General features: G+C 38.5%; 1 protein-coding gene across 1 annotated transcript in view; it reads left to right on the forward strand.

Moving 5' to 3' along the window:
* The window catches only part of LOC107744841 (uncharacterized), a 73362-nt gene extending 62514 nt beyond the window's left edge, over nucleotides 1–10848 (forward strand). The window contains exons 9-12 of the mRNA XM_016558662.1: nucleotides 9179–9274; nucleotides 9538–9618; nucleotides 10014–10130; nucleotides 10381–10848. Of these exons, the coding sequence (XP_016414148.1) occupies nucleotides 9179–9274; nucleotides 9538–9618; nucleotides 10014–10130; nucleotides 10381–10386 (300 nt within the window). The 3' untranslated portion in view covers nucleotides 10387–10848. The remainder of the gene's footprint in view (nucleotides 1–9178; nucleotides 9275–9537; nucleotides 9619–10013; nucleotides 10131–10380) is intronic.
* The last annotated feature ends 1680 nt before the right edge of the window (nucleotides 10849–12528 follow it).

Raw genomic sequence — 12528 nt, forward strand, 5'->3', positions numbered from 1 at the left:
TTTCGATATAAGCCAAGAGGAGACTGGTTTTCCTTTGCTAAAGTAAGGAAACTTTGCTTCCTTTGCTCCTGTTAAGAAACGTTGGTTTTCACGAGACTCACTGGCGCATGCGCAGCACTGACCTCATGCGTCATCCGCCTGGAACTGCTTCCAGTGTACAACAGTGAGCGCAAGCTAGATTAAAGTGATTATTACGTATATAATTACGTGAATATGGATATTTTTCTTACAAAAACGCATCGATTCGCTACAGAAGGCCTTTGTTCACCCCCCGGAGCCGTGTGAGACACTTTTTTTTTATGGATGGGCGCATTTTAATTAAGTGCTTTTGGACTGATGCATGCAGTACGTAATAAAACCTGAGAAAAGAACTAAAAAGGACTATATAAGTGATAGAATGAGCCAATGAGTGATCTTTTGCTGCCATCTAGTGGTTGTATTTGCGCTTTCAGAGAATACAGAATTCAGGGAATCGGCCTCCATTAACCTTGTTTAATAGGTGCTCAAACTTCATTGGCCGATGGCGGCCATGTTTTTTTTTTAGATATTCCAATGTCCTCATAGACACTTATGGCACATTGGACAAAGACACTGCATACCAATTTTCAGGTCAATTGGACTAACGCTTGCATAGTTATAGCCATTTTTATGTTTTTTTCCATCTTATAACACCACCAAGTGGCAGAGCTGTGCAGAGATTGAGCTCTTACACATGTGTACCGAGTTTGGTGAAGATATCTCATTCTGTTCATGAGTTATAGCCATTTTAGTCAAATTGGCCCCGCCCCTTATTAACGTTTTGGCGTCCCTATGCCTACTCCCTATACGTGAGTCGAAATTTCAACTTTTTTTTGATAATTATTGTTTACACTGTCCAGAGAATATTTCTGCAGTGGTTTAGTTCTGATTGGGTGAAGAACCTAGGACTAGTTCGCAAAAGTAGGTTTTGAATTTTCTTCAAAATGGCAGGAAAACCTAACCTCGTAGAGCGAATCTGACTTTCTGCACTTTTCTTCGTTTTGACCCAAGGATTCCAAAAGTATAAATTTTTGAGTCTACGACAAACGGTCTAGAACAGGGGTGTCAAACTCAATTCCTGGAGGGCCAGAGCCCTGCAGAGTTTTGTTCCAACCCTGCTCCAACACAAATACCATGTAGTTTTCAAATAAGCCTGAACGGCTTGATTAGTTGGATCAGGTGTGTTTAATTAGGGTTGAATCTAAACTCTGCCGGGCTCCAGCCCTCCAGGAATTGAGTTTGACACCCCTGGTCTAGAAGTTATGAGCAGTTTTGCGTTTTTGATCGCTGTAGCGCCCCCCATAGGCCGATTGGGCCGAGTCTTTGGATCTGAGTAGTGAGCAATACTACTACCATCTGACAAAGTTTCAGCTCTCTAGGCCTTACGGTTTGTTCTGCACGATCAGTTTTAGCAGAGAAGAAGAAGAAAAATCCCTACAATTACACTACGTGTTTGAACTAGAGGTCTACACGGGTCCAAAAATTCGTACCCGAACCCGAAGAGACCCGTAAATGTGCTACACTGAACCGACCCGGACCCATCTATTATTTTGAAAGTTGGACACGGGCCCGTACAGAACCGAGAATAGACTTGTGCCGGTATTCGGTAATGCGATATATCACGGTAATGCATATGCACGATATTGTTATCGTGGGCACTTCTAAATACCGTGAATAATTATATATTACAAAAGTTCCATCCGTGTTATTCCTCTCTTGCCAATTGAAATGCGTAATCCACTCATTATTCCAGTTTCAAAAGTCCACTTGCTGTCACGGTGACGGATGACAAATGCGACTTTGCAGTTTTGCATTTTTTGTATCTCGAGTCAACTTACATAATAATTTAGACTGTTTGCCAATTTGGATTATAATAACGATTGTTCGTTCAGTGCCATGGCTACTGACGTTAGCTTTACTTATTTGCTATCATCTCTGTGCTCTCTGAGCCGAGTCTGAGCAAAAATTTTAGATATAACAACAAGACGGTTCATTCATAATATTATTAAAAAATTAATCAATAATAACTCACATCACTCATTAACTCCGCCCACCCTGCTTCTGATGACGTCGCTCGTGGTTTTTTTTTTTCCACCTTATTTCAAATTACTGACACTTTTCTCATTCTAATTTTACAAGTTGAAAGTTACAAAATAACACACGCACAGCGCTGACTGACTCTGATAACGGGTGTTCTCCGAGTCCGATCGACTCGGGTATTACCTACAGTCTATGGGTATTACACACAATGTTAAACAGACCCGGGACCCGAAGTAATAGAAAATCCTCGGGTCTCGGGTCCTCCGTGTAGACCTCTAGCTTGAACCCCTAAAAATGTATACAGTTTCACAGTTCTTGCTTTCAATATTCTTAATTAAAAAAACATTTTTTTTTTATTTGATTCTACAAATGCTTCAAGTATATGTTTTTACATAAAAATGATTTGGTAAGGTGCAATTTGCAAGTCTTCACAAATTTAAGTGATGCACTTTTGACGTGTTTATGAAAACATTTACTGTATGTAAAATGTCTTAATAAATACTGATGTAGCGAATCAGCTCATGGGGAAATATGAATAATTAATCATAACTAGTTATAATTAATTATAAATATTTTGATCCGCTGTAAGTATTTACTTGACCTCTCAGGGTCAACTATCTGTCAATTCTAAGAACGTTAATTTCCTGGTTAAAGGAAATAACTTTCTTACTGTACAAAGTTTCTCTGCTTGCATTCCTTTGAGCAATAAAACCAGTGATATCAGCCTTGGTTGCCATGGAACCAGAGGCCTGTTCTGCCTTCCTGAGGTGTTACGCATTTCGGGGGAAGGGTCCATAAGTCCTCATATGGCTTGTTAACTGAGGGGTGTTACAGAGTATTTGTTAAATATAGCTAACAAAATATATATTGTGTGTTTGATTGGTCCAGACGCTACACTGATCTTCAGTCCAGTCATGCCCAAGTGTAGAAGAAAATTTTAGATAAAAGTAGTGTCTTTTTTGCAGAAGTTTTCGTCCTTGCCCAAGATGCCTGTACAGCCGTAACTGTTCAGCCAAAACAGCTTCAAAATCATTCATATTCTATGTGACGCCACGCAAACAGTTCGCTCGAGATGGCGTGCACACCGCCACGCAAAATAGTGCACAACATCGTGATGACGTCATTTTTGCTGCGCGCACCCAAGCAAACTTCGACGAATGCGTCGAGTATAAATCAAGCTTAAACTTTCTATTCCAAACTGCCGTGGCTTTTGTCTTCGCGGCGGAGCTCAAGAAGTGAGCAGACAGCTTATCCATATAATGTGAAAAATGTCATACTCACCGGAACGCTGCAGGGAACGGCAATCCAGGCACTGTCCTCTGAAGAGCGGACCTTTAACAGTGAGCGATAAGAGGCTTCTTGAAGACAGCATACAGTAGCTGGGTGAAGGAGAAAGATTCAGAGGTAAATGGTAGTCAGCGCCGAGCTATATAGCGCAGAGCCGGCCCAAGGCATAAGCGAATTAAGCGGCTGCTTAGGGCCCCCATGGCCAGCAGGGGGCCCCCAAGAGTACATGAAATGACAGCTTGATTTACTTTATTTTTTTATTACGGATTCAAGCACATAGTGCTGAAACCCTATTGTAATTGTTAGAATGGTCACGGATGAGTGATTTCCACGTAAAAATGATTGTGCAGACCAAACCATAAGTCGTAGAGACTTGAAACTTGGAGGGATGATAGTACTCACACTGCCAACAACGTGACTGAAGCACGCCCCAATCGGCCTGACGGGGGCGCTACAGTGATCGAAAGTATGAAATCGCTCATAACTCCTAAACCGTCAGTCGCAGGCTCAAGTGTCTTATTTCGTTGGAATGCTTGGCTCATGCCGGACAAAACACATGCCTCAAATTTGATCGTGAGCCTGGCGAAATTTTCGGGTATTTCACATTTTTTGCAAATCCTACTTTTGCGAAGTAGTCCTAGGTTTTTCACCCGATCTGAACCAAACCAGTGCAGAAAGATTCTCTGGAGAGTGAATATTAATAATTATCGAAAAAAAAAGTTGAACTATCGACTCACCGTCGCAAAGGGATGCCAAAACTTTCGAAGGGGGCAGGGCCTCTTTTAGTAAAATGCCTATAACTCCTGAACGGAATGAGATATCTTCGCCAAACTCCGAACACTTATGTAAGAGCTCAAGCTGAGGTCACAGGCAAAAAAAATCGCGGAGATTGGGCACTTGGTGGCGCTATAAGAGGAGGAAACATAAAAATGGCTATAACTAGGCAACCATTTGTCCTATCAACATGAAAATCACTGTGCACGGTCTTGGTCCAAAGTGCCACAAGTGTCTATGGGGACATTTGCGTATCTCAAAAACACATGGCCACCATTGGCCAACGAAGTTTGAGCACCTATTAGACAAGGTCAATCGGAACGAAACTTGGTGGGCCTGTTTGACTCACGGCCCCAAAGGTCTGTGAGAAATTTGAAAGAAACCGGCCACTGGGGGGCGGTATCGCATTTTTTGAGTGCGTAAACAATTTTGCATTGCATGGTTTTCCGCACATACACGCGATATTTGTATCGTAAGATAGACCTCCTCGTTCCGAACAACTTTGCCTCTAGAACCACTGTTGTCAATCAAACCGTTTTTAAATGATTGAGAAGATGTGAAAAACCTACTTTTGCAAACTAGTCCTAGGTTTTTTGCTCATTCTGGAAAAAACTACCGCAGTGCAATTCTCTGGACTCTCTAGGTCAGTGTTTCTCAACCCTGGTCCTGGGCGCCCCCCAGCACTGCACATTTTGTGTGTCTCCCTAATCAAACACACCTGATTCAACTCATTAGCTCATTAAAAGAAACTCCAGGACCTGAAATGGGTGTCAGATAAGGGAGACATACAAAAAATGTGCAGTGTTGGGGGGCGCTCAGGACCAGGGTTGAGAAACACTGCTCTAGGTCAATAATTATCAAAAACATGTTGAAATTTACCCTTTGGGAAGCTATAACGGGTCCTTTATAAAAAGGGGCCTGTCCAAATACCAAAAGCCTATAAAACCTAAACGAAAACTCAAAACTTCACAAAACCGGCTGAGCACATGTGACAGGTGATTCTAAACAAGCATGCAAAGTTTCAGGGAGATCGGACCACACCTGGCGCTATAACAGTCATAAACGTTATAAAAACATCATATTTCTATGGTAAATCACCTGGATTTGACAAAAATGTTTTTTAATAATTGATTTATGTGGTTACAGGCTTGCTAAATAATATGTAATGTCTTTTTCCTTATGTGCTTAAATACCTAAAGCGCTGGAACCCCGGTAATTGCTGCTTGCAGCTATATTTTTTATTATTATTATTTGTAATATATTGTGTCAATAGACAATGGTTATAATACAAAAACGCAATATTAAATATTTAAATAATTAAATAATCTGTACATATCATCGTATTATTTCCATAGTGGGCACAATAGCGCTGTATGACAGTTTCACTTTTATTTAGTTTTTCCTTTTTTATTCAAAATATCCACAATCTTGTTAACTATATCATGAACTATATGATACAGCCAATTCTGATTGGCAAATATGTGTAAATTAATTTGCTTTGTCGTTTAAACAACCTTAATGGCCATGTTAGTTGGTCTACTGTATAATGCGCGCTGGACGCTGTCGTGTGGATCTGTCAGATTTACATTACGTAAATTCACCCATTTCTCCTGAAATACATGAAAGTAAGTGGCCAGTGAACTGTGACAAAAACAGAGCAAACTTTATAGTTACCTACACAATGTGTATTCGATAGGAATAAACACGTCGTCAAATTTTTATTAAAATTATTATTATTGCTGCTTTCCATAGAAATCAGTGTTTTTGACAAACTAGAAATGTCTTTTTAGCAAGTACTTAATTGAAATGTCTATTTAAATGTATGAAATCTAAAATAAACTTTATGTGGTTGAAAGCACTGAACAGTTGTGCTATATGAAAAGCATCTGTCTCTGGCTCAGTGCCAGCCAAAGCGCGGAGCGTCAAAGGGTTAAAATCCTTTTAGACTTGCACTCTATTCATTTACTAACTGCTTGTTTTCTTCAACAAAAAAACAATAAAAAAAAAACGCTAGATTCTCTAATCTTTTTGTATTCTATCTATTTTTCTTTTTATTTATTATACAATTAACAAAGCAAAAAAAGGCCTCTAACACTAGCTTGCTCTATTCTTTTTCTATTCTATTATATAATAAAAAAAAAACTTGCTACGTGTACTGCGTTAAGCTAACTGAGACTTGTTATAGCATTTGCATATCATTGCTCTTTTGTTGATTTTGATTGCTTCCATTGTCCTCATTTGTAAGTCGCTTTGGATAAAAGCGTCTGCTAAATGATTAAATGTAAATGTAAATGTAAAATCGATTGCGTTTCGGGGGTGGAGGGGGGACAAAATTAACCTGAGGGGCGGAAATCAGATTTGAGAGAGCAATGCCTGGCTGGCTGGTTAATTAGCATAACCTATATCATCTTGTTTTACGGCAGTCCATGTTTGATTAAACATCCGTAAATAGATGACATCATAAATATTATAATATAACATTTTACTTTGTTTTAGATTGAAGTTTTTGTCTTCTGTGTAAAAATAACTTTCCTGGGTATATATTTTTGTAATAAAAATAAGCTTTTGTTTCATAAATTTGGTACTGATAACAGCTTAACTTTAGCCTACCTTATGGGTCTTTGCTGTATTCCAATATCATTATGCCTCAATTAGCTAGTTATAGAGTTGTTGTTTTATGTGTACAGATGACTTGCTGCTGTGTTAATATATGTTGTTAAAATAACATTCTGTTCCATAAATGCATTGTCTGCTGGCTTATTTAGCTTACAGTACATTTCAGTACACCGCATTAAGTATGCCACTTAGTACTGTAAGACTTTGAATATTAAATGCAAACTAACACCTGACCACTCTTGTGGGTTTGCTACTATTCCAATTAAAAATTGTAGAAGAGTAAAAACATGCCAGGCAAACATTGGTATGACGTAAGCAACACAGCTACAACAAATAAAATTGATAATGGGTGTGTTAGATTTATAGTGTGTGAATAATCAAGCATTGACAATAATCAGTCGTTTTGGCAGCACCAAGGGGCCCCCAAATAAAATTCTGTTTAGGGCCCCATAAAGGCTTGGGCTGGCCCTGATATAGCGGGTTGGCGGGGCCCGCCCACTGCTCTGGCACTCGAACGCCAGAAAGCCATTGGCTGTTGCAGATGCAATAGCAGGATTCGATAAGGCTTCAGCATTTCGGTTAAAAGGAGTTTTCCCCTAAGTGACTAAATTGTTGCAATGTCAAGTGAAGGACACGAAAAGGAGCCCATACATATGAAGCTATGTGATGCTGACTTTCAGCGTATCAGGAATTGTGCGAAAATTAGGCTTTCTTCACTGAAAGTCAGCATCACATAGCTTCATATGTATGGGCTCCTTTTCGTGTCCTTCACTTGACATTGCAACAATTTAGTATATATATATTATACACACACACACAAACAAAGAAAAACAAGTAGATAGAATAGAAAAAATAGAAAGCTAGTGTTTGTTTTTTGTTGTTATTTTCAGCATATGAAAAGCCATGTTTCTGAATGACAGAACCTAGTGATGCCATGTAGACAGAGAAGAGAAGTGGTCCAAGTACTGAGCCCTGAGGCACCCCAGTAGCTAGATGGACACCTCACCTCTCCAAGATACCATGAAGGACCTATCTGAGAGGTAAGTCTCAAACCACTGGCGTGTGGTTCCTGAGATACCATTTTCCAATAGGGTTGACAGGAGAATCTGGTAGTTCACCGTATCAAAAGCAGCAGACAGATCCAGCAAAATAAGTATAGAAGATTTGGAAGCCGCTAATAAGCATTAGAGTTTAATTGAAACTCTGGCCTTGTAAATCATACTTTGTGTTAAAAGGAATAAAAGTTGTCTGTGTTTTACTGTGTGTTCACTGCGTGTGTTTTACATCGGTGTTCATTTCAACTGGAAACTGCAGTGATTCGTACGTATTTATTATTTATTCTGTACACGGCTGACCGCTGCTCAAAGGTAGGGGCTGATTATAACACGTGAATGAGTGAGCGACTGGAACTCCTCAGTGTTCTGTACACAACTGACTGCTGCACTGAGATGGGCTGCTTGTGCCGCGAGAGTTAATGAGTGGCCAAAGTGCATCTGAGCGCTGAACAAATGCTCAAATTATGTAGTGAAGTTATCCTGAGTCATGGAGTCAGTTTTTCTGGACCGATGGATGTTGTGGAGAAAAGTCTTCTCTGTCTTGCAAAATAATGCTCAGGAGGCAGAGTTCCTGATGTCAAAATTAGACCTTATTTCAAGAAGACAACAAAGCTGACATGCCTGCAAAACATCTGAATCTGTCGCTGTCCAGACTACCATCTTTGTACAATTTCGTTATCGGTCACTGTCCAATGAGCGCACAGACCATTTTTTGATACATCATTCCCAGTCCTTTTCCACAATTGTTTTCATAATGCTTGCTTTCATTGTAGAAAACCACCTGTTAGTCTGTTTTTCAAGAGATAACTTCTCTTATCTACCACTTTCCGGGTGCCCAAGGTTGCAGAGGCATATACATTTTAGGATTTTAACGAGCTGTCAGGGTTTTAATGAGTTTTACACATATAATCTATCTCATCCTGTGGCATCTCCCATCTTAGGTACTTCCTTCTGTATTCTCTATTCATAAGCGCAGTCATGTAGGTCAGACAGTCAGTCAGTTTGGCCTTGAGGTCTTCAAACTGCACCCAGCTCACATAAGAGGCAATCTAACTTTCACAAACATGCAAAGTAACTTCAATTGTTTTCTATTAGATAAAAAAATATTTCATAATGGACTGCAGGGTTCTGCTCGTTCCACACATGATTTCTGGAGCTCATCCAGAGTTATCAGTTTTTTTTTATTCACCAAGACCTTTCTCCCCTGATTTCTCTGTGTGGCCTTCCCCAGATCTGTGCCTTGGAAATGATTTCTACTGTGATATTACTAATTGTGTACTGTATGTACAGTTGTCTGTGTGATATATATACCGGTAATATATATTTCTTAATTTGGGAGAGGGGCAACACTGTTTAACGGTAAAACATATAACACTGTTGTATTTCAGGTAAGGTCAAACAGTCTAGAAAGAAACTTTGTTGCTCCTCCTCTCACCGTCACTATGGAAAACATTACCTCAGCAACCACGACTCAAGTGACCAAGGTAAGAGACATGTCACCGAGAGTTTGAGAACAATATCCCCTCTGAGCCAACACACCATTAACATTCAGCTTGACAAAACTTTAGTCAAAAATTGTGGATGTATTATGGACAGGTCAATTTCTCTGCAAACATTAATAAGGTGAAGTTTTAATAAATAAAAAAAGCTTTAAATACACAGGTTGGTGGTGAAAGACTATCAAAATGGCAGCTGATGAAATCTTTTGTTGGAGATTAAATTCTTGAATGTTTTTAACTGGTTTCAGACAGTGAAAGGGGGTTATGCAGAGACCAGGATTGAAAAAAGGATCATCATAACAGGAGATGATGATGTGAATCAACATCAGGTAAGCAAAGACATATATATGTAATGTATGTATATTAATGGTCAAGTATGTACTTATTAAATATGAAGGAAGCCAGAAGACCAGTGCTAGTAAATTTTAACATGCTGAAATTTTAACATGCTAAATGTTGATACCACAAAGCCCTTTCATGATTGCTTACCCTGACTAATGAAAGACAACGTCCAGGCTGCTAAGACACATTCACCTGTGTTTTTATTTTTTATTTTTTTCTTAATTTTCTTCTACTAGTATAAAATTCACCCAAAATGTTTTTAAATTTAGAATGATTTGGGAAGCACTAAACCTAATCTAGCATACTATGTAGGTCAGCAAATAATGTAATGGTACATGTATATTAAAATCACTTTACTGTCATTAAAACTAACTTTTTGCAGGCTCTCGCCATGGCAATACAGGAGGCCAAACAACAGCACCCTGATATGCTGGTAACTAAGGCCATAGTAGTCAGGGAAACAGACTCTTCATATGAAGAGAAACACAGAGCATATGAGGTACAGCAAACATACAGAACATTGGTTATTATACATTGAATTTCTAGAACTTACAATTTCTTATTGTCCATGAAGGTGATATTTGAACATGTTAAATGTAAAGTAAAAATGAAGTAAAATTAGGGTTTATCTCTGCAGTTAAATAATTGTACATTTCTGAACTTTCACAGTTCTCTCTTTCTTTCTCTCTCTCTGTGTGTGTGTGTGTGTGTGTGTGTGTGTGTACTGTGCATTTGTCCAATTGTTCCAGTCTTGATCAATAGAAGGTGCTGTTTGGAACATGGACAGAAGATCAGCTCTGGTTCTATGTATTTCAGTTGAAAGGAGTTGTGCTACTTATGCTACTGAACAGTTTGCTCAAAACAAATCACCCATGCACCCAGTCCTCTGCCATCACACTCCACTCTGTCCATCTTAGTGACAATCTCCCATCATCTGGTGTCAATACAATGTTCTGTACCATATCAACAGTAGTCTGAATTATCTTTGGTCATGCATAAATGTCAGTAGTTTAACATTTAATTTAGAGTGGAGTTAAAAAAAAAAAAAAATGATGAAAGTGTTGGAAAATTAATGCTGTCATGCGTGCACATCAGTCTGTGACATTAGACTTAGTTCCTAGAATTACCTTTTTTGAGCTCACAGCTTTTTTTAACTTTTCCTCAAATTGGGAAAAAAAAATCTTAAAGGGGTCATATGATGCGATTTCAATTTTTCCTTTCTCTTTGGAGTGTTACAAGCTCTTGGTGCATAAAGAAGATCTGTAAAGTTGCAAAGACTAAAGTCTCAAATCCAAAGAGATATTCTTTATAAAAGTTAAGAGTCAGCCACACCTACCTAAAACGGCTCGTTCTAACACACCCCACATGTCTACGTCACGATGTGAGAAGATTTGCATAACGCCGCCCAAACGTTCACGCAAAGAAAGAAGGCGTAACTTATATTCTCGCAAAATAATGTTCTTTTTAGCAGCATCATATGACCCCTTTAAAGATTTGGGCTTCCATTAAGAATTCATGCATGACTTTCAAGGAATTACCTGAGAAGTTATAAGAATGGACAGACACAGAAGCTACGTATCATTGATGGCCAGCTTCTGTAAGATTTTTTTAATAATATTTGATCAAGTGTTTGCTTTTTAATTATGAATATTTTTCATTTCGACTGTTATGCATATGCAGAAATTTTGGATATTTGAAGCATAGCATTTTGGAAGATACCCACACCTGACCAGTTAATAATAATAATAAAAAAGATGGTAAACCCCACATCAAAACAGCTGAACAAAGCAGAATTACACATGCCATAATAATAAACATATTTGTCCACATACCAAATTGAAATCCATGTTGCATTTTGGATTGTGGCAATGATTCTACAAATAAAAAAATCAACCTCTTTGCTTTCTTCAACCTTCTCTTGAACAAGGTCAACCAAGTATCAACATTAACATTATTCAACATTAACTTGGCTGCATTCTAAAAGCTGTTGACTTGGCTATTAGGTGACATTTTAAGGCATCATTAACCTGACACAAAGACTGTTACAAAAGATAATTACAGTATACTGCTGTCTTAGAAACCATTGTTGTGTGAATTCTAAGCAACACTTATAAAGAAGGAAATTCCATAATACATTTTAATGGTCTCTCTTTAATGAATCCAAGACGGTGGATGAGGTTAGAGAAATCAAATGTTACTTATATAAATAATAAATTAAATAATAATGTTTTATAAATAACTAAAAATGAAAAATAAAAAAATATATTTTTGTTTTTATTAGAGTATCATGATACTCTAATAAAAACAATTATGTCATTACTCACATTACTTTATTTAAATCAGTATCTCAGTCTCCTGTGTTGAACGTTATTTGACATATTGTATCGTAGAATTTATTATGTTTAAATTCAGTTGTTTCCAGTGTTAATTTTGACAGGCATTTTTGATTTAGTCTTAGTCTTTATCTTGTGGCAGTAATGCTTAATAGTCTTAGTCACATTTTAGTCATTTGAGTCTTTCATTAAGTTTTAGTTCGTGCGCTTGCGCGTGGGGCTTACAATGACTTACAACGATACATAACAGCTACAAGTGTATGCACTACTTGCTTTATGCAAGCACTATATAGGATAAATCACTATACAGGATTTACCCTACTATACTTTATCGACACAAATTGATAGGTGAAACAACAAACAGCCACCCACAAATTGTCTATAAACAAAGCATCCGGCTGAGTGACGGCGCTACACCGGGGCTAGGGGCTAGGGGGGGCTATAGCCCCATCAGAATTTTGAATAGCCCCGGTTTAGCCCCACCGGGTTCAAGTTCACTCCCCCCACCTACAATCCCTGCCGGTACGAGACTCGAACCCGCAACCTTTGGGTTACGAGTCCGAC

Source organism: Sinocyclocheilus rhinocerous, unplaced genomic scaffold, assembly GCF_001515625.1.
Source record: "Sinocyclocheilus rhinocerous isolate Xijiao unplaced genomic scaffold, SAMN03320098_v1.1 scaffold678, whole genome shotgun sequence".
NCBI lineage: Eukaryota > Metazoa > Chordata > Actinopteri > Cypriniformes > Cyprinidae > Sinocyclocheilus > Sinocyclocheilus rhinocerous.